Source organism: Orcinus orca, chromosome 5 (assembly GCF_937001465.1).
Source record: "Orcinus orca chromosome 5, mOrcOrc1.1, whole genome shotgun sequence".
NCBI lineage: Eukaryota > Metazoa > Chordata > Mammalia > Artiodactyla > Delphinidae > Orcinus > Orcinus orca.
Window position 1 is genome coordinate 137,607,902 of NC_064563.1, and position 22,858 is coordinate 137,630,759.

At 45.9% G+C, this 22,858-nt stretch overlaps 1 protein-coding gene across 3 annotated transcripts in view; it reads left to right on the forward strand.

Moving 5' to 3' along the window:
- The first annotated feature begins 2,130 nt into the window (after positions 1-2,130).
- The window catches only part of IFNGR2 (interferon gamma receptor 2), a 34,648-nt gene continuing 13,920 nt past the window's right edge, over positions 2,131-22,858 (forward strand). For all 3 annotated transcript variants that reach the window (XR_004480466.2, XM_012539508.3, XM_033418216.2), the window contains exons 1-2: positions 2,131-2,409; positions 17,052-17,184. Coding sequence is in view for 2 of the 3 variants with exons in the window: in XM_012539508.3 (XP_012394962.1) it covers positions 2,334-2,409; positions 17,052-17,184 (209 nt within the window). In the remaining variant the exon portion in view is untranslated. The remainder of the gene's footprint in view (positions 2,410-17,051; positions 17,185-22,858) is intronic.

The following is a 22,858-nucleotide window of genomic DNA, read 5'->3' on the forward strand; positions in this document are numbered from 1 at the left end:
CTGAATGACTGTGGTTAAAATCTCTTACTTGGCAGATTTCACAAAAGCATATGACCATGTGAACACAGTGCGGGGAGCCCCTTCCATGGCCGTGGAAGAGGTTGTGTTAAGGAGAGTCCCTTTCACACTTTTACTGAGGTGTAAGCTTTCAGTGGTTTCTCAGTGAATCTGCCTCCAAAGGGGAGCAGTTACAGAAGGGAACCCACTTACAAAGATTATTTGCAATAAACGGAGCTACTGCATGGGCTCTGAGGGGGATAGATGGAACCAGACAAAGGGCAGTGGGTGCTAGACATCCTTCATCAAAAATGCCAGTGAGACTGTCTTCCTGTTCTCTTCAGACTGAGGATTCCATAGAAAGCAGAGTCATCTATCCATGACTTCACAGTCTCTCAGCCAGGAGGAAGAGGAAAAGGAAAGGCCAACCACAGAGAGAAGTGGCCTTTCTATGGAGAGCTGCCCTGGAATCGGGGGACAGTTACTTGCTTTGGGGATACTCTGCCTGAGGTGACCGCAGGATGCCCACCCAAGTGGCAAACTGGGAAGGGCTCCTTTTAGTACTCTGCCAGGAACTGTAAGGAAAATGTAAACCCCCTACGTTTTAGCAGAGAAGAGCTCTGGAAGGAGATTCTCCAGCTGAGGAGAAATACTCTGGGGGTTTTCAGGTACCCCTCGAGGACCACAGGCTTCATTGCCGCTGCCCCTGAGAATTCTACATCAAGGGAGATCATAAGCCCTCCCTAGCCTGGGCTGAGACACATGAACTTGTGTCCTTTTCTTTAACTTGACTTTTTTTTTTTCCTGATTATAAAAGTAAAATATGCCCATTGGGGGAAAAAGAGACAAGCATTAAACAAACAAACAAACAAAACCTGTTACCATTCATAATCCCACACCCTATTTCACATCGGCGTTTAGGCATATTCCCTCCAGTCTTTCTCAATACGTCATTTTTGCAAGGACTCTGCTTTTTTTCACAACATACGAACATGCCTTTGTCTTAAAAAACTCACTCAAAGTACCATTCAAATACTGCTAGATATTTCATCACATGTGTGAGCAACAGTGGCTGTAGAACTCCAAGAGTTCTACAGTAAGGAAATAAAATGCAAAAAGTCCAAAAGTAAAGCTGGATGTTGCCAAACACTACGTGGCCAACTAGCCCAGCAGGGCCCCCCTGCGGGACCGACAACCCTCTTCCTTCACTCTTGGTCTCCCCGCCCCGTCCCATCCCCACAACTCCCTCCCTTTTTGGCCCCCCTTCCTTCCCTGCTGAACTCGCTTTATGGCTCATCCTGGGAGAACAGCAGAGACGCAAATCCTTGCTGGCATCAAACTGGAAACAGCGCAGACTCGGCCTGAGGGCAGGCCTCCCACACACACCCCCGCAGCCCCAGCGCCTGCGGTTACTTCCTCATACACTCCTTCACAGCCTGAAACTGGGCCAAACCCACAGGCCGTTTTGAAATGTAGGACATTTCTCTCCCCCTCCGCGATACTGGGCGCCCATTAGCCCCGAAGCCCCACTCCTTCCTTCTCGCAGGCTCTTTCAATCCACTATACCCTTAAAACCTATTTTCAAAAAAGGGTTCAAAGCTGAGTAGGTACTTTAGTGACTAATAAGCAAGCAAAAGCTTCAGCTCAAGGGAGGAATGCTGCAACTGTGCAACCCCTGGAATCAGGGAGCAGTGGGAGAAGACGGGGTGCGGTGAGGATGGAGGGCTCCGCGCGAGGCCCACCCAGGGCCTTGGGTTTCGAGGGGGTCTTTCCAGAAGGGTCGCAAGGCCCCCGAAGGTGGCGTCTGGCAGAGTTCCCTCTCCCCGTCCCCCACCCCCCACCCCCCCCACCCCCCCCCCCACCCCCGCCGTCCTCTGTGCCAGGCCCAGGCCTCGCTTCGGGAGACCCCAGCTCGGGCGGCCGCAGAGGTCGGGATCGGGCCGCGCTGGGCGCTTCGGCCGCGGGTAGACGGGGTGGGGTGCGGGGGCCGGGAGGCCCCGGGCCGCGGTTCCCGGGAGCGCCGGCGCGAATGGGGGGCGCCGGGAAAATCCCCGCGGCGGGCGGGGCGCAGGAACTTGGCGGCCTCGCTGGGCGGGGCGCGGGCGCCGGGAGGGGCGCGGGCGCCGGGAGGGGCTGGCCTGGGCGCGGCGGCCGAGCCGGGCTCTCCTGCCGCCCGGGACGCGCCGCCGCCGCCGCCGCTCTGGAAGAGGCAGGCCCCAGCGCCCTGCGCTCGCCATGGCCACCTAGGCGGCGACGTGAGCGGCTTGGCGACCCCGCGCCGCGGCCGGGCCGCGCCCAGAGTGCCGCTGAGGCCGCAGCGCCCAGAGCCCCGGGCCATGCGGCCGCCGCCTCTGTTACTGCTGCCGCTGCTGTTACTGCTCAGTAGCTGCGGCGCAGCGACGCCCCCGGCAGGTAAGCGGGGCCTGGGCCCCCCACCCACCCAGAGGCCGGTCGGAACCGTTGTCGCACGGGTGGGTGTCAGCGGGGAGCCCGGAGTAGGTGGGGTGCCCACGGGAACCCCGATAGGTTGGGGGTAAGCGGGGGTGTCCCTAGCGGCTGGGATCCGCAGGGAACCTGGATCGGTTGAGGGGCTACAGGGCTGCCCCGATCGGGCGGGGTCCGCGGGGAGCCCGAAGTGGGTGTGGGGTGGTAGAATTCCGGGCAGTCTCGGGGCGTGGAGCTGGCGCAGCGGGAGGAGCCGCTGGACGCCGTTCGCCTCTCCCGGCGCCCTGAACATCGCTGGCAGGAAGGAGGGGCCCAAGCTGCCCCTGCCTGAATCTGGACACACTCTAGCTCCTTCTCTCCCACCCCCGCGCCGCCGCCCAAACTCCAGCGCGGCCCGACTCCGAATGTCTCAAAATGAACAAAGGAAAAACCGAATCCAGGGCTCGAGAAAAGGCCGCCTCTGCGGGCCACAGAGTCTTCTCCTGGGCCGCCTGAACGTAGCCCCGTCTGGCACGTCCTCCCCAGTGGCCTGAGCTGGAAGCAGGTCCCAGGCCTGCCTTCCTGGCAGCTGCGTGCCGTGGAGGCCAGCCACCGGCAGGGACCTCCGTCTTGGAGGTTGTGACTGTAACTCAGTCTTACTGTGGCCGGGTGTGTTTGATATCGGTGTGAAACCCCGATGGGGAACGGATAGATGGGGGGGAAGGGGGCGGGGCGGGGCTGCGCTCAGGGCAGGACCCAGAAATGTCGCGTTGCGGGTAAGGAGGTCGGTCAGCTGAACCAGACTTAATCCCAGCTCCGTTCCCATCTGGACGGCCCTTTACCTGAGATCGGCCATCTGCTTACCTCTGACACTAACTGACCATACTTATGAGCGAAAGAGAAAAACTACAAAAAAAAGAGAGAGAAAGAAAGAGAAAACAATGACAAAGGTGGATGTGTGAGAACATTCTGTGCATGTCCACGTGTTTGTGTTTTGCTGGGTTCTTTCCTGTAGAAAAGCCGGTATCATAGATTGGGTAACACTTAAGAAGTCTCAAGAATTTAGAAATTTCCTCCCACTTGAATTCTCAAGGTGTTGTTTGCGTTTGTTTCTTTTATCAGCATCCCTTGCTAAAGCCCTTAAATGCCGTAGATCCTGGCTGAGGGGAGCCTTGCATATGGGGATGTGTGCTCCTGGTTAAATGGCTGTTTCCCCTGGGAGTCGGACAGATGGGTTTGAATCTCGACTCCGCTCCTCCCCAGCTTCAAGCCTTGAACAACCTATGTCTGCCCCTTCCCTGCTTCCTTCACATGAGATTTGGGCACTCGTAAAATGTTAGTAATTGCCCAAGGTGGTCCTAGGTCCATCTTTCTAGTGATTATCTTTGATTGTATTCTGCAAAAGTTTGGGTCTCTGTGATGCATTGGAAATAAACTGGTCCTTCACCACAGATTCTTTGCAAAGCAGCACCACATTATACTAATCTGTTTTTTGTGACTATTTGAAATTTTGCATAATAAACAATTGAAAACTAACCGGGATATTTTTAAGAGAAACTCTTTGCTGGTCAAAACACAAAGTGAAAAGATTAACGATTATATAGTAAACGGGTAGTAAGTAGAAAAATTTCCAGACTTCTCCATAATTTACAGGTGTCCTTCAGTAGTCACGTAATTGCTTTTATGGTCAGAGGGGGGAAAAATACAAGTACTGGAAACAAAATTTTTAAAGGGGCACTTGCAATATCTACCCCTTCGAGTTGTTAGAAGGATAACATATGTAAAATACCGGACCTGACCCAATCTGTAGTAGGTGGTGCTTTAGATAGAAGCTAATCAAAGCATTAAAGTGCAGTAAGTCAACCCACTCTTTAGTAATTTAATTACCCGAATGTTGAAGAATTAAGGCTTCTATTTGTAATTGTCATAGCTGCTGCTTATTGTCTAGCAGATTGGAATGTCCTTAGGCCACAAAATTTTCTCACCATGACTTGCTGGCTTGAACATCCAAAGCTTCTGAGAGCTTAGAGACCACTGAGAAAAACCATAAATCCCCGACCACATAAAAACCATTGCAGATAAATGTGTATTAAGTAACTCCTGTTTGTCCATAATCTCAACAGTGGAAACTACTATGTAACTGAAATGTTTGGGGGCAAACTCTATAAATGATAGTAATGTCCACCATTTATTGGGCTACTCTTTTAACTCAGACAAGCTGTTAAGTGCTTTCTATGCATGATCTCTCCTAATTTCCTCACCCATATTTTGAAGTGGATAAGAGCCCCATTTTACTCCCTGGGAAACCAAACCATCCTTTATAGGAAGAGACAAATGGTCTAGGTAAATAAGCTGATGTCCAGTATTTACAGACGAGAGCAGCTTCCTGGTTATGGGTGAGGATTCAGGGAATGTCTTTTTGACTTCTCCTCATCTGCAGGGAGGTGAGATCATTGATGTTCATAATAATGACCCATCCATGGGAAGATTCTGAAGGGTGTTCGATTGTCAAGATTAAATGATTAGGGCTTCCCTGGTGGCGCAGTGGTTGAGAGTCCGCCTGCCGATGCAGGGGACGCGGGTTCGTGACCCGGTCCGGGAAGATCCCACATGCCGCGGAGCGGCTGGGCCCGTGAGCCATGACCGCTGAGCCTGCGCGTCCGGAGCCTGTGCTCCGCAACGGGAGAGGCCACAGCAGTGAGAGGCCCACGTAACGCAAAAAAAAAAAAAGAGATTAAATGATTAATTTTGATGTTAGCAGTACTTTATTATCTGTGTGTGATGTGTGTTTATCAAACTATGCTGTTAAGACCCAGGAGAGACTATTCTTAAAAATGTATAAAATCTCAAACACCTGGATCCAGGGTGGATCAGAGGTGGCCGGTTGGGGCAGGAAGGTGGAACAGAAGGAGCTGTGGTTGTGAGGTACAGAGGACACACTTGGCACCTCCCTAGGTTATCTCTTCTTACCATTAACAGTTAGTGAACCATTGCCCCAAAGACCGTGGAGAAACAAGTAGAGTGGGGCTTTGTACACGCTACTTAGGACTGTGAGCTTTTATCTTGTAGGAGCTGGGGTGTCATTAAAGGCCTGGTGTCCACCTCCAGGGACTGTATTAGTTTCCTGTTGTTGCTGGAACAAATGACTACCAACTTGGCACCTCAAACATGTTCGTCGCCTAACTAATTGGCCATCAGGCGATTTTGCTGTAAAAGATAAAATAACTGGTTGATAGTTTGGTTTCAAGTGGTTGAAACGTGTCAGCGTTTCTTCCAGTTAGTGAAGTTACTGATGACTTTATCGAGCTGACCGATGATGATGATTTTGTTTCTGATTTTAAAACACACTACCTTGGAAGAGAAAGAGACCAACGGCCTTAAAGGTGCAGCGTTGAACCAACGTTTCCCATAGAACTAAACGTTTCTCAAGGGACACGTGACAATATGCCAAGACCACACAATAGCGTAGAGGCTTTCACAACGCAGTATAAAGCTCAGTTACAAACATGCATCCCAGTGTTCAGAAACTGACACCTCGCTTAATGCAATATGAAATCTTAGTGAAAAAGAGAAAGCATGAAACAAGACAATAAGCACAAAACAAAACAAAACAAAACAACGTATAATATGATGAACGAAAGACTTCGAAGACAAGGGCTTTGTAAAGCCCACAAAATAAAATCAGTTGTTTGCGCAGTATTGCCATGCATCTACACACATTTTCAATGGATTCAAATATTTTGTATTTTGCAATAAAGTCTTCTAAGTTTTGTCATCACTTTTCATGTTTCATTATGTCTTATGCACTGTCTCTCTTTTATTTTTCATTATTTTACTTTTTAGAGCTAAATCGCCTGATGGCAAATTAGTTATTTGGCAAAAATGTTTGCAGTGAAAATGCTGTGGCAAAAATGTCTACGGCAAAGAAGCTTATGGTGAAGATGCCTAGAACCAAATTTAGTGTCTTACAGTTCAGGAGGCCAGCAGCCAGACGCAGCTTTCACTGGGCTGAAATCAAGGTGCTGTAGCGATGTGCTCCCTTCTGAGGGTTCTAGGGGAAGAACCACTACCTTGCCTTTTCCAGCTTCTAGACAAACGCCCTTGTGGTGACATCGGGTCCACCCAAATACTCCAAGATAATCTGTTTTTAGGTCTTCTGATTTGGACCCTAAATTTCTTTTTTTTAAAAACTTTTTTAACATCTTTATTGGAGTATAACTGCTTTACAATGGTGCGTTAGTTTCTGCTGTATAACAAAGTGAATCAGCCATACATATACATACATCCCCATATCTCCTCCCTCTTGCGTCTCCCTCCCTCCCACCCTCCCTATCCCACCCCTCTAGGTGGTCACAAAGCACCCAGCTGATCTCCCTGCACTATGCAGCTGCTTCCCACTAGCTAGCTATTTTACATTTGGTAGTGTATGTATGTCCATGCCACTCTCTCACTTCGTCCCAGCTTACCCTTCCCCCTCCCCGTGTCCTCAAATCCATTCTCTACATCTGTGTCTTTATTCCTGTCCTGCCCATAGGTTCTTCAGAAACTTTTTTTTTTTTTTTAGATTCCATATATATATGTTAGCATATGGTATTTGTTTTTCTCTTTCTGACTTCCTTCACTCTGTATGACAGTCTCTAGGTCCATCCACCTCACTACAAATAACTCAGTTTCTTTTTATGGATGAGTAATACTGCATTGTATATATGTGCCACATCTTCTTTATCCATTCATCTGTCGATGGACACTTAGGTTGCTCCCATGTCCTGGCTATTGTAAATAGAGCTGCGGTGAACATTGTGGTACATGACTCTTTTTGAATTATAGTTTTCTCAGGGTATATGTCCAGTAGTGGGATTGCTGGGTCATATGGTAGTTCTATTTTTAGTTTTTTTGAGAAACCTGCATGCTGTTCTCCATAGTGGCTGTATCAGTTTACATTCCCACCAACAGTGCAAGAGGGTTCCCTTTTCTCCACACCCTCTCCAGCATTTATTGTTTGTAGATTTTTTGATGATGGCCATTCTGATGGGTGTGAGGTGATACCTCATTGTAGTTTTGATTTGCATCTCTCTAATGATTAGTGATGTTGAGCATCCTTTCATGTGTTTGTTGGCAATCTGTATATCTTCTTTGGAGAAATGTCTGTTTAGGTCTTCTGCCCATTTTTGGATTGGGTTGTTTGTTTGGGGTTTTTTTAAAACTAAATTTATTTATTTTACTTATTTATTATTTTTTAGCTGTGCTGGGTCTTTGTTGCTTTATGTGGGCTTTCTCTAGTTGCGGCGAGCAGGGGCTACTCTTCGTTGCAGTGTGCAGGCTTCTCATTGCGGTGGCTTCTCTTGTTGCAGAGCACAGGCTCTAGGCAGATGGGCTTCAGTAGTTGTGGCACGCAGGCTCTATAGAGCAGGCTCGGTAATTGTGGCACACGGGCTTAGTTGCTCCGCGGCATGTGGGATCTTCCCAGACCAGGGCTCGAACCCGTGTCCCCTGCATTGGCAGGCAGATTCTTAAGCACTGTGCCAACAGGGAAGCCCCGGTTGTTTGATATTGAGCTGCATGAGCTGCTTGTATATTTTGGAGGTTAATCCTTTGTCAGTTGCTTTGTTTGAAAATATTTTCTCCCATTCTGAGGGTTGTCTTTTTGTCTTGTTTATGGTTTCCTTTGCTGTGCAAAAGCTTTTAAGTTTCATTAGGTCCCATTTGTTTATTTTTGTTTTTATTTCCATTTCTCTAGGAGGCGGGTCAAAAAGGATCTTGCTGTGATTTATGTAATAGAGTGTTCTGCCTATGTTTTCCTCTAAGAGTTTTATAGTGTCTGGCCTTACATTTAGGTCTTTAATCCATTTGGAGTTTATTCTTGTGTATGGCATTAGGGAGTGTTCTAATTTCATTCTTTTATATGAAGCTGTCCAGTTATCCCAGACCCACTTATTGAAGAGACTGTCTTTTCTCCATTGTATATTCTTGCCTCCTTTATCAAGTTTAGGTGACCATATGTGCGTGGCTTTATCTCTGGGCTTTCTCTCCTGTTCCATTGATCTATATTTCTATTTTTGTGCCAGTACCTTATTGTCTTGATTACTGTAGCTTTGTAGTATAGTCTGAAGTCAGGGAGCCTGATTCCTGCAGGTCCGTTTTTCTTTCTCAGGATTGCTTTGGCTACTCGGGGTCTTTTGTGTTTCCATACAAATTGTGAAATTTTTTGTTCTAGTTCTGTGAAAAATGCCATTGGTAGTTCAATAGAGATTGCATTGAATCTGTAGATTGCTTTGGGTAGTATAGTCATCTTCACAATGTTGATTCTTCCAATCCAAGAACATGGTATATCTCTCCATCTGTTTGTATCACCTTTAATTTCTTTCATCAGTGTCTTATAGTTTTCTGCATATAGGTCTTTTGTCTCCTTAGGTAGGTTTATTCCTAGGTATTTTATTCTTTTTGTTGCAATGGTAAATAGGAGTGTTTCCTTAATTTCTCTTTCAGATTTTTCATCATTAGCGTATAGGAATGCAAGAGATTTCTGTGCACTAATTTTGTATCCTTCTACTTTACCAAATTCATTAATTAGCTCTAGTAGTTTTTTGGTATCATCTTTAGGATTCTCTATGTATAGTATCATGTCATCTGCAAACAGTGACAGTTTTACTTCGAATATGTTGAATAATAGTGGTGAGAGTGGGCAGCCTTGTCTTGTTCCTGATCTTAGTGGAAATGGTTTCAGTTTTTCACCATTGAGAGCAATGTTGACTGTGGGTTTGTCATATATGGCCTTTATTATGTTGAGGAAAGTTCCCTCTATGCCTACTTTCTGCAGGGTTTTTATCATAAATGGGTGTTGAATTTTGTCGAAAGCTTTTTCTGCATCTATTGAGGTGATCATATGGTTTTTCTCCTTCAATTTGTTAATATGGTTTATCACATTGATTGATTTGCATATATTGAAAAATCCTTGCATTCCTGGGATAAACCCCACTTGATCATGGTGTATGATCCTTTAAATGTGCTGTTGGATACTGTTTGCTAGTATTTTGTTGAGGACTTCTGCATCTATGTTCATCAGTGATATTGGCCTGTAGTTTTCTTTTTTTGTGGCATCTTTGTCTGGTTTGGATATCAGGGTGATGGTGACCTTGTAGAATAAGTTTGGGAGTATTTCCTCCCTCTGCTATATTTTGGAAGAGTTTGAGAAGGATAGGTGTTAGCTCTTCTCTAAATGTTTGATAGAATTTGCCTGTGACGCCATCTGGTCCTGGGCTTTTGTTTGTTGGAAGATTTTTAATCACAGTTTCAATTTCAGTGCTTGTGATTGGTCTGTTTATATTTTCTATTTCTTCCTGGTTCAGGTTGTCCATTTCTTCCATGTTGTCCATTTTATTGGCATATAGTTGTTTGTAGTAAGCTCTCATGATCCTTTGTATTTTTGCAGTGTCAGTTGTTACTTCCCCTTTTTCATTTCTAATTCTATTGATTTGAGTCTTCTTCCTTTTTTTCTTGATGAGTCTGGCTAATGGTTTATCAATTCCGTTTATCTTCTCAAAGAACCAGCTTTTAGTTTTATTGATCTTTGCTATCATTTCCTTCATTTCATTTTCACTTCTTTCTGATCTGATCTTTATGATTTCTTTCCTTCTGCTAACTTTGGGGTTTTTTTGTTCTTTCTCTAATTGCTTTAGGTGTAAGTTTACATTGTTTATTTGAGATGTTTCTTGTTTCTTGAGGTAGGATTGTATTGCTATACACTTCCCTCTTAGAACTGCTTTTGCTGCATCTCATAGGTTTTGGGTCATCATGTTTTCATTGTCATTTGTTTCTAGGTATTTTTTGATTTCCTCTTTGATTTCTTCAGTGATCTCTTGTTTATTTAGTAGTGTACTGTTTAGTCTCCATGTGTTTGGTTTTTTTACAGACTTTTTCCTGTAATTGATATCTAGTCTCATAGTGATGTGGTCAGAAAAGATACTTGATACAATTTCAGTTTTCTTAAATTTTCCAAGGCTTGATTTGTGACCCAAGATATGATCTATCCTGGAGAATGTACCATGAGCCCTTGAGAAGAAAGTGTAATCTGCTGTTTTTGGATAGAATGTCCTATGAATATCAATTAAGTCCATGTTGTTTAATGTATCATTTAAAGCTCGTGTTTCCTTATTTATTTTCATTTTGGATGATCTGTCCATTGGTGAAAGTGGGGTGTTAAAGTCCCCTACTATGATTGTGTTACTGTCAATTTCCCCTTTTATGGCTGTTAGCATTTGCCTTATGTATTATGGTGCTCCTATGTTGGGTGCATAAATATTTACAATTGTTATATCTTCCTCTTGGATTGATCCCTTGATCATTATGTAGTGTCCTTCTTTGTCTCTTGTATTAGTCTTTATTTTAAAGTCTATTTTGTCTGGTATGAGTATTGCTACTCCAGTTTTCTTTTGATTTCCATTTGCATGGAATATCTTTTTCCATCCCCTCACTTTCAGTCTGTATGTGTCCCTAGGTCTGAAGTTAGTCTCTTGTAGACAGCATATGTATGGGTCTTGTTTCTGTATCCATTCAGCCAGTCTATGTCTTTTGGTGGGAGCATTTAATCCATTTACATTTAAGGTAGTTATTGATATGAATGTTCCTATTACCATTTTCTTAATTCTTTTGAGCTTGTTATTGTAAGTCTTTTCCTTCTCTTGTGTTTCCTGCCTAGAGAAGTTTCTTTAGCATTTGTTGTAGAGCTGGTTTGGTGGTGCTGAATTCTCTTCACTTTTGCTTGTCTGTAAAGATTTTAATTTCTCTATTGAATCTGAATGAGATCCTTGCTGGGTAGAGTAATCTTGGTTGTAGGTTTTTCCCTTTCATCATTTTAAATATGTCCTGTCTCTCCCTTCTGGCTTGCAGAGTTTCTGCTGAAAGATCAGCTGTTAACCTTATGGGGATTCCCTTGTATGTTAATTGTTGCTTTTCCCTTGCTGCTTTTAATCTTTTTTCTTTGAATTTAATTTTTGATAATTGTATTAATATGTGTCTTGGTGTGTTTCTCCTTGGATTTATCCTGTATGGGACTCTCTGCATTTCCTGGACTTTATTGACTATTTCCTTACCCATCTTAGGGAAGTTTTCAACTATAATCTCTTCAAATATTTTCTCAGTCCCTTTTTTTTTCTCTTCTTCTTCTGGGACCCCTGTAATTCGAATGTTGGTGCGTTTAATGTTGTCCCAGTGGTCTCTGCGATTGTCCTCAACTCTTTTCATTCTTTTTTCTTTATTCTGCCCTGTGGTAGTCATTTCCAGTATTTTATCTTCCAGGTCACTTATCTGTTCTTCTGCCTCAGTTATTCTGCTATTAATTCCTTCTAGAGAATTTTTAATTTCATTGATTGTGTTGTTCATCATTGTTTGTTTGCTCTTTAGTTCTTCTAGGTCCTTGTTAAACGGTTTTTGTATTTTCTCCATTCTATTTCCAAGATTTTGGATCATCTTTAATATCATTACTGTGAATTCTTTTTCAGGTAGACTGCCTATTTCCTCTTCATTTGTTAGGTCTGGTGGGTTTTTACCTTGCTCCTTCATCTGCTGTGTGTTTCTCTGTCTTGTCATTTTGCCTAACTTACTGTGTTTGGGGTCTCCTTTTCACAGGCTGCAGGTTCGTAGTTCCTGTTGTTTTTGGTGTCTGTCCCCAGTGGCTAAGGTTGGTTCAGTGGGTTGTGTAGGCTTCCTGGTGGAGGCGAGTGGCACCTATGTTTTGGTGGATGTGGCTGGATCTTGTCTTTCTGGTGGGCAGGCCCACGTCTGGTTGTGTGTTTTGGGGTGCCTGTGATCCTGTTATGATTTTAGGCAGCCTGTCTGCTAATGGGTGGGGTTGTGTTCCTGTCTTGCTAGTTGTTTGGCATGGGGTGTCCAGCACTGTAGCTTGCTGGTCGTTGAGTGGAGCTGGGTCTTAGCGTTGAGATGGAGATCTCTGGGAGAGCTTTCGCTGTTTGATATTACGTGGAGCTGGGAGGTCTCTGGTGAACCAGTGTCCTGAGCTTGGCTCTCCCACCTCAGAGGCTCAGGCCTGACACCTGGCCGAGCACCAAGACCCTGTCAGCCACACGGTTGTGCACGCCCTGCGTCCTCCTCAGAACCCTAAGTTTCATCCCCTCCCAAAGATATCTGTGTCCTGTGAATACATTAGGACACAGACATCTTTGGGAGGGGCCACTGTTCTGCCTACAGCAGGGTCAGACCATTGAATACAGTGATCAGCATGGGGCTGGGCCCTCTGTTGCTGATCACTGAAGGCAGGGTCTGGGTATCGGGTTGCGGCTCGCCACCTGCAGAAGCAGCCATCCATCAGATCACCCTGAAATGGGCACGTCTTAAAAATCACACTTAGGCAGCAGTGTCTGGTTTGCCTTTCATTCGTGGTCCTGCATTTGCCCCTCACTCCATCTCTGGGAGAGATGGTATCATTTCATTATTCATGGGAAAACTGAGGCTCAGGTGGGGTCGTGGTAGGATCCCATGGCTCTAGGTGGCAGGATCAGGATTCCAGCCAAAGCCCTTTGTCCAGAAATTCTCTTCCCTTCCCACAGAGCCTTTGTCAACACTGTTGACAGAAGGTGCTATGGCCCTAAATATATTGACCCTTTAGAGCCATCCAGATAAGTCCATGGTCCAGAGTTATACCCACTCCCTGCCTCAGCCACTGAGACCAGAGAAAAGGCAGGACTTACACATAAAGCAAGGAAGAGAAAGAGAGACTGAGATTAGCGTGGGTTTCGGGTGGACAAATGCAACACTGAGGACACAGAAACTGGCTACATAATCCCTGAAGCAACTCAGGCCGCTGGGCTGCAAGCCACTCGCTCCCCAGATCCTGCGTGCCTGGTCCTCCAGGCACTAGGGATGAAACAGCCCCCAAGTGTGGCAACACCCAGCCCTCCTGGAGCTCGCTGCTTTAGTGTTGGGGGAGACTGTCAGTGAGCTGCTAGCAAGGAGGAGAGGAAACGATCACGTGGTGCTCGCACTGTTCTCAGCACCGCATGTGAAATTAACCCACTCATTCCTCATAATAACCCTTTGAAGTCTGCACTGTTTTCGTTTCCATTTCGCAGGGGAGGCAACCAGGCACAGAGAGGGAAACAGCTTGCTCAAGGTCCCGCAAAGAGCGCGTGGCTTTGAACCCAGGCAGTCAAGTTCTGGAATCCATGCCTCTCACCACCGGGGTGTAAACAAAGGACGCAGGTGGTGGGAAAGCTAGGAGAAAAGGAAAGTAGGGATCGGGAGTCCCCTGCCCTGGGCTTCGTAGGCAGGAAGCTGCTCTGATAAGGTGGCATCTGAGCAGAGACATGAAAGGAGCGGGGGAGAGAGCCTGGCACAGGGGGAGAGAAGCCTCCAGAGAAGGGCAGCAGCAAGGGCAAGGCGAGGTGGGAGGGTTCCCGGCGCTTCCCAGGAACAAGGAGGAGGCCACAGGAGGCCGTGGAGGGACGGGCCTCCTGAGAGGCGTGCAGGGCCGCGGTTGAAGCTGTTGGTGTTAATGAGTGGGCAGCCTCTGGTACTTCACTGTGAAATCTACAGCCGTAAGACTCATTTTCTTCCCTGAATGTGGTGAGACAGGGGAGTCCAAGAAACTCAAATACGAGAGCAAAACTGCAGGTCCTCTCTCCACACCTCAGTAAAATGAAAGTTGAAGAAAGTGGAAGACTCATCTGGAGACCCCAGCTTTTCCAGAAGGCTTTCTTCTGGTCCACGTGCCAGTTGGGGTGGAAGACTTCACTGGTCCCCTGTCGCTCCCTTTCTCAGCTGAATGTTTAGACGGGGGAGAGGGTGCCAGGAGAAGGGCGGAGGGAGGGGGAACGCCTCTGGCCCCTCCCCAGAGATGGGGAGATGGGGAGGAGCCCTGGGGCAGGCCGAATAAGGGTCCCCAAAGGTGTCCACATCCTCATCCCCGGAACCTGTGACCACGTTATCTTACATGGCAAAAGGGATTTGGCAGACGTGATTAAATTAGGGGTCCTGAGCTGGGGAGATTATCCTGGATTATCGGGCTCTGTGGGCCCAGTGCAATCACAAGGGTCCTTGGAAGATGGGAGAGGGAGGCAAGAGAGTCAGAACCAAAGAGACGGCAGCACAAGAAAGACTCAGCCCAGCATTGCCGGAGGCAGAGGCCATGAGCCAAAGAATGTGAGCAGCTTCTAGGCAAGGAAAAAGGCAAGCTTCCAGAAGGAACAGAGCCCTGCCGACACCTTGACATGGGCCCAGTGAGACCTACTGCAAACTTCTGACCTCCAGAGCTGTAAGAGCATAAATCTGGGTTGTTTTAAGACACTACATTTGGGGTCATTTCTTTCAACATCAATAGGAAACTGGGGACTTCCCTGGTGGTGCAGTGGTTAAGAATCCACCTGCCAGTGCAGGGGACACGGGTTTGAGCCCTGGACCGGGAAGATCCCACATGCCGCGGAGCAGCTAAGCCCGTGCACCACAACCACTGAGCCTGTGCTCTAGAGCCCGCGAGCCACAACTACTGAGCCTGTGTACTGCGACTACTGAAGCCCGCGCGCCTAGAGCCCTTGCTCCGCAACAAGAGAAGCCACTGCAATGAGAAGCCCACGCACCACAACAAAGAGTAGCCCCAGCTCGCCACAACTAGGAGAAAGCCCGCATGCAATGAAAATCCAATACAGCCAAAAATTAATTAATTAATTAATTTTTTAAAACTAGGAAACTAATATAGACAGTAGAAGGTCTCCGGTATGCTCTGATGGGTGCCCAGCCCCAACCAAGCACTCACCCCTGAGACCCTGCACATCCCTCCCTGGAAGCAGAACTTCATTTCTCAGCTCAGCTTTGGCATCCACTGGGCTATAGCAGCCACAGTGAGCGGGATGGGCCTGACCAGGAGACCAGCCTCCCGCCATGCTGTGCCTTTGGCCCAGCTTCCATGAGGCCTGGTATGAGTTGGCAGCAGTGCTGGTGAGCTGCTTGAATTATGATCTAGAATGGAGGTCAGCCCAAGGTCATAGCTGTGAAGACAGTGGACATTCTGTAAGTAAACAAGTGGCCACAGACTCTAGGTAATGTACCTTTCAGAAGAGAGCAGCGGGCCAGGCTATCAGCTGATCCGGGCATCCTTCTTTAAGCTTGGATGCATTTACTGAAATTGTGTGGTTTGAGTTTCCTGCTTTGAATTCTGGAACGGCATGTTTTTCAAACTTCACTTTCCACCTCTAGGTGTTTCTCATTAATGTTTTTTTTTTTGTTTTTTTTTTTGTCTGCTGCGTCGGGTCTTTGTTGCTGTGCGTGGGCTTTCTCTAGTTGCAGCGAGCGGGGGCTACTCTTTGTTGCACAGGCTTCTCATTGCAGTGGCTTGAGCACGGGCTCTAGGCATGCAGGCTTCAGTAGTTGCAGCACACGGGCCCTACAGCTCACGGGCTTCAGTAGTTGTGGCGTACAGGCTTAGTTGCTCTGTGGCATGTGGGATCCTCCCGGACCGGGGATCGAACCCATGTCCCCTGCGTTGGCAGGCGGATACTTTACCACTGCGCCACCAGGGAAGTCCCCATTAATCTTTAAATCTCAGAGAAAGTCTATCATTACGGTCTGTTTTCTAACTAGAGCAAAGGCTCCCGTGCGGGCAGCCTCTAGCCCAATCCTGTAAAGCACCTGTTTGGAGTTGTGTCTCCCAGGTCACCCCGAAAAGGGGGATTCAGATCTTGGTGGCAGTTCCCTGGGGAATGTGTTATTCTATCGTTTGTAGTTCTCAAACTTCAGTGTGCATGAGAATCAGCTGGGAAGCTTGTTGAAAATGCAGAATTCCTGGTCTGGGGTGGAGCCTGGGGATCTGCATTTTAACTTCAGTGCTTGTGATGTTGGGGGGATCTTTGAGAAACACAGCGACTCTGATGAAGCCCAGAAGACAAGTCCTCACCCTCCCAGGTGTCTGTGGGCTTTGCACGCCTGGTTTGGGGTATGTTTCTGTGTGTGTGTGTGTGTGTGTGTGTGTGTGTGTGTGTGTATGTGTGTGTGTGTGTGCGCGCACCCATGTTTGTGGACGTTTACCAAACACTCCTTTGGTATAAGTCTGGGTCTAATGCATGTCAAGTAGTCATCAAGTTAATTTTCTCCATGGCCTTCTGCAGTCTACTGTTACTTATTCCTTACTCCTGACGAAGAAACAGAAGCCCGGGCTGTTAAGTTACCCACACTTACTAAACGTAAAACAGGCATTCTGGTTCAGCCAGACCCCATACCCAGGACCCATTCATAAGGACTGGAACCTGCAAGTGGAAAGGCATCCCCGAGCCCCCCTTTTTCCCACGGTCTGTGTCAGTGGCGCCGTCTTTAGTCAAAGGCTAAAGGAGTAGGGGAGAACGGGTAATACCAAAAACCGAGGCGTAATGGGAAGGAAATCCAAAAGAGGGGATATATGTATATGTATGGCTGATTCATTTTGCTGTTCAGTAGAAACTAACACAGCATTGTAAAGCAACTATACTCCAATAGCAATTAGTTAAAAAAACAAACAAACAAAAAAAACCAAGGCGTAGGAATGGTCTGGTAGAGTGCATTGGAATATTTTTGTAATCGATTTTTCTCCTCTTGACCCTCCCTTTCTCTCCCGCCTCTCCCCCCTTCTCTTATTCTCTGTCCCTGTCAAGACACCCCCTTCCAGCTGCCTGCTCCTCGAAACCTGAAGGTTCACCTGTACAACGCCCAGCAGGCTCTGAGCTGGGAGCCCGTGTCCCTGAACAATGACGCAAGGCCGGTGGTCTACCAGGTGCAGTATAAATAGTAAGCGACATTTCTGTTGGCATTCTTACTGGGAGCTGGGGTTGGGAGGTTGTTACGGAACCTGAGGCCAGCAGCCTGTTGTTGCCTCTTGGCAGGATTGTAAGCAAATCCATGGGAAGCAGATAGTTCTGTTGTACTTTTTACATCTCCAAGGACAGAGATTTCACAACACCCCATGTACCTGAAGGCTGAAAGGACACTGGCCATCAGAGAACTCAGCTATCTAACCACATGACTGCTTAGTTTGGTGAAAGTTGATTCATCAGTTTCAAGAGAAGATGTATAAAAAGCCTTCCTGTCTTGAAAGGGCAAGAGGCATCTTTTGGTCTTCATCTCTTTCAAGTGTCAAAATCTGGTTTATTTAGGCTTGTGGGCCAAATTTGGTCTAATAAGGAAGTTATTCATCTAATGAACTATTAATTCTCAGTTTCTAAGCTGGTGTTCCATTTTGCATTTTTTTCCGGCCCCTCATTCTGTCTCTCACCTTCTTTTCAAGCTTTTTTACAGTTTGCCATCACTTGATTTGCAGTATAGACACATAGGGGAAGAAGAAAGGCAAAATCCAAGTCCTTGTTTACCTTGTTAAATGAATTAAGTGGAGACTAAGTTAAAATTATTGTGGGAATTCCCTTGCGGTCCAGTGGTTAGGACTCCACTCTTCCAATACACAGGGCGTGAGTTCAATCCCTGGTCGGGGAACAAAGATCCTGCATGCCACACGGTGCACACACACAAAAAAATTATCGGCTAAGTCATTTTTAGATTACTAAATAAGCAAAATTTTAAAAAATAGGAATGCTAGGGGCTTCCCTGGTGGCGCAGTGGTTGAGAGTCCGCCTGCCGATGCAGGGGACACGGGTTCGTGCCCCGGTCCAGGAAGATCCCACATGCCGCGGAGCGGCTGGGCCCGTGAGCCATGGCCGCTGAGCCTGCGAGTCCGGAGCCTGTGCTCCGCAACGGGAGAGGCCACAACGGTGAGAGGCCCGCATACCGCAAAAAAATAAAAAATAATTAAAAAAAAAGGAATGCTCAGTGCTTTTGAAAATGTGGCTGGTGGATGCAGTGCTGGATCAGGATCAATTATGAGCACAGCCCCCTTAGAAAATAATTCTACTCTTCACTTACAGTCGTAGGGATGTCCATGTTACTTTTATCCTAGGCAGACAATACGACCCCCGCATCAGGAAAATAAACAAACTTATATTCATGAAGATATACTGATACATTGAAGTGTCTATTCATGTCCATTAGCAGGAAGGTGGCAAACTGTGTCAAGTTTTAACTTATGGATGAACCCTTAGGTGACCAGTAAAAAAGGTAGTTATGTGTCACATGACAGCAGGTGCAACTGTATGTGACATGGAATGAGTCTGTGGTCAAGAGCAGGCAGGCAATGTAGAAAAATTACAGATGGTTAATTTGTTAGAGGAGTAGTTTCCAGATGACTTCGTTTTCATCGTGAACTGTCCATTGTAACAATACTTGCTTAACAAAAATAAATTCTGAACTGGGATTTGAGTACTATCTCTGGATCGCATTTATCTATTTCTTAAGTAATTATAAATTACAAACATGATCATCTGTAATAAAAGGACCAGTCCATGAGGACCGGCTACATAATTTGCAGGGCCCGGTGCAAAATGAAAACGTAGGGCCCCTTGTGCAAAAACTATTGGGAATTTCAGGATGGTAAAGCAGAGCTTCAAACCAGGTGCCCTCCTAGGAGTACAGCTTTGTGCCACTGCGCAGGTCACGTGCCCGTGAAGCTGGCCCTGCTCGGCATTGAGTAAATATTGGTATCCTAGAGCCACACAAGAAGATTTCAGTAAGGGGAAGTTACAGCTGATCTGTTGACTAGCATTCGTTAGCCTTGACTGGGGAAGTACATTTGTGGGTTGACAGAGCACCTCTAAATATTAGAAGTATTTGTTAAAGCTTTTGACAGTTTCACATCACAGACCAACCTGTTTCACTGTGTTTTCTATTCGGAAAGCATTTTGTAGATATTTTATCAGGTTAGAGGTTGGTTTGGGATGTGATGTGTTGAATGTGAATGTCCCTATTTGTAAAAGCTGAGGGGGTCACTGAAAACTCAAACAGAAGCTAATTTTGTTTTCTTTTCCAATTATAGATTTGATCATGGAAGAGGGCCTTTGCTTTTTTTGTTGGTTTGTTTCTAGGTACTTTCACATGTTTAGGACATTTTAGTTACATTAAATAATTTAATTTTGAGGGGGCTCAAAATTAAATTTAAAAAATTAAAAAAAAAATTAAAAAATGGGACTTAAAAGTTTCCATTCTGTTTCTCTCCAGTAAAACATCACTATAATTATAAATAAACATGCCTCTGTTTTTTGACAGTCACAGTAGCAAAGCCAAAATTACACAGAGCACTTTGTGGGCAAATTTTAAGTTTAAATCAGAAGTTGCAGATCATGTGGCCTAAAGTCTGTGTTTGGTCACAGTGTTTAATTTTTTTTTCCCAATTAGTGCCAACATTTAAACATCTGGAGAGTTCACTTAAAAAAAAAAAAGAACCGAATTTCTGTTTTTTCTTGAAAATAAAAACAGGCAGACAGCAGGGCCCTTTCTAGGTCACACCCCACTTGCCCAGTCTTCCCAATGCATTTTTTAAATTTCATTGTTTTATAATTTTAATAGCAATACATTTTCTTTATAGAAAATGTGGAAAATCCAGAAAAGTAAAAAGAATAAAATTAAAACAACCTGCTGTCCAAGAAAAATCACTATTCTCATTTTAGTGTATTTCTCTCTAGACATTTTTTTCTAAATACGTGCAGTTGTTTGCAAATGTGCCAGCATGTGTGTAAGACTGAAACAAAACTGGGGTTATGCTTCTGGGTCCTGTTTCCTTTTTTTCTTTCCTTTTAACTTAATGTAGTTAAGCATGTAGCCACTTTTTTCATACAGTTATTTCTGTGTGAACATTTTTATTCTATGTTCTGTTATATGATGTATCACTCAGGATTTTTTAAACTTTTCCTCACTCATGAGTGGTATAAATAGTTGACAGTTTGTGACTGTTATAAGTAATGTCCTCAAACATAAACTGTGTCGGATTTTCTTACATTTCTGGACGATGACTTGCTGGGTTCAAAGGGAAAAAACTTCATCATTTTTGGAAGTGATGTAACAGAGGCTGGACAGTGAAATCATTGGTTGCCCAGGTGTTTAACAGACATTTAGATGGTGGTTACTAGGCACCAGGCCCTGATCCAGGCACTTTCCTGGTGTCCACTGTTTCAACTGTCAGGAAAACCCTGAGAGTCAGATGCTATAGTTCATCCCATCTTATAGATAAGAAGACTGAGGAACAGAGAAGTGAAGTAACTGGGATTTGAACCCAGGTAATCTGGCCCCAGAGTCCATGTGTTTAATCATTATGCTGTTCTCCCTCTCATGATGAGGTTGCTTTCAAAATTAGGTAAAAGGGACAGAGGCCATCCACATGAGTACATTGCCAGGAGCCAGGACTACTTGCTGGGTAAGGCTCAGACTGGCTGATTCAACATAAGCCTGGGCAAGAGGGTGGGAGTCCAGACATGGGGCAGTGCCATGCTCGTGAGGCTGTGTCCATTTCATTATCCATTTAAATGGGGCCCACAGCACCTTATTTTTATCCTTTGCAATTAGATGGGGAGGCCACCTTCCAGAACTCCACTTCCCCCCACCCCCGCAAACTGCTGACCTTCATGTGTCAGCTCTCATTTAAATTTGGATGGCTTGTGCCCTTTCAAACACCTTTTTTGAGAAACACTTTTAAAAAGTAGTTCTGAAATTCAGCGGATTTCTGTGTATTGATTTTGTAACCTGCAACTTTACCAAATTCAATGATGAGCCCTAGTAGTTTTCTGGTAGCGTCTTTAGGATTTTCTATGTATAGTATCATGTTATTTGCAAACAGTGACAGTTTAACTTCTTTTCGAATTTGGATTCCTTTTATTTCTTTTTCTTCTCTGATTGGCTAGGACTTCCAAAACTATGTTGAATAAAAGTGGCGAGAGTGGACCTCCTTGCCTTGTTCCTGACCTTAGAGGAAATGCTTTCAGCTTTTCACCCTTGAGTCTGATGTTAGCTGTAGGTTTGTCATATATGGCCTTTATTATGTTGAGGTAGGTTCCCTCTGTGCCCACTTTCTGGAGAGTTTTTATCATACATGGGTGTTGAATTTTCTCAAAAGCTTTTTCTACATCTATTGAAATGATCATGTGGTTTTTATTCTTCAATTTGTTGATATGGTGTATCACACTGATTGATTTGCGTATATTGAAAAACCCTTGCATCCCTGGGATAAATCCGAAAGGGGCAAGCTTGGAGGTGAGGGGAGGAGATGGAACATGGGTGGTCAGTTCCCTGGCAAATCAGGGAGAGGGCCTTTTGCCCCAGTTCAACAGCTGGGATTGGCAGGGAGAAGGTCATAGTACCTTTAAGTATCTGTATAACTTAAAAAAAAATCACTTACCCCCTTGTGAAGCACAGCACCCCCAGACTGAGAGGGGGTGCCTGTGGTTTGTGGTCCCTTCCCCATTAGGGCCTGTGGCCCCAGGGCATGGAGTACGGTGGGCGTCTTCTGTGGAATCCCTGGCCACATGTGGCTTTCATCTGGTCACCCGCCACATTAGCAGAAGATAAGTCTCCAGGCAGGGTCAGAGGTACACTTAGAAGCACATGTGTTGTGTGAGAGCTGGTGGCCGTGACCCCCCAGCCTCATTTCTCCTGTCTCCCCTGGCCTTGCTTTCCAGGCCAGAGTTGCTGTCCAGGGCACAGCCTGTCCCTAGAGGGGACGTGCCTGCTGCCGCACTACTGAGGCTTCTAGAGCTCCCTCCCTGCCTTCTCTCAAGTCAGTCACCTAAGGACAGAGCTCAGAGTCAGCGAGTAGAATCCCACGTGGGCAGGTGGCATTGGGACTTTGGGGAATGCATTCTCACTTACAAGGATGCATGGCCTTACATTTGGCAAAGTTTTCATGTGGCCAAGACTCTCTTTAAATGGGCAGCTATGGGGTAAAAACAAACTCTACACCAGCAGGAAGTATGGGTATGGTTTGTATGAACACAGTATCATACATATAACACCTATAACAGCCTAAGACATAGGCTACAGAGGCTGAGTTTGAAGCATTAAAATCAACTGTAGAACAAAACGGCAGAAAATGTTTGCAAGTCATATATCTGATAAGGGACTTGTATCCAGAATGTATAAAGAACTCTTACAACTCAAAATTAAAAGGCAAATAACCCAATTAAAATATAGACAAAGGATTTGAGTAGACAGTTCTCCAAAGAAGATATGCAAATAGCCGATAAGCACGTGAAAAGATACTCAACATCATTAGTCACCAGGGAAAATACAGCCACTTGGATGGCTACAATAAAAAAGGCATGGGCTTCCCTGGTGGTGCTGTAGTTAAGAATCCACCTGCCAATGCAGGGAACACGGGTTCGAGCCCTGGTCCAGGAAGATCCCACATGCCGCGGAGCAACTAAGCCTGTGCGCCACAACTACTGAGCCTGCGCTCTAGAGCCTGCAAGCCACAACTACTGAGCCTGTGTACTACAACTACTGAAGCCCACGCGCCTAGAGCCCTTGCTCCGCAACAAGAGAAGCCACCGCAATGAGAAGCCTGCACACCGCAATGAAGAGTAGCCCCTGC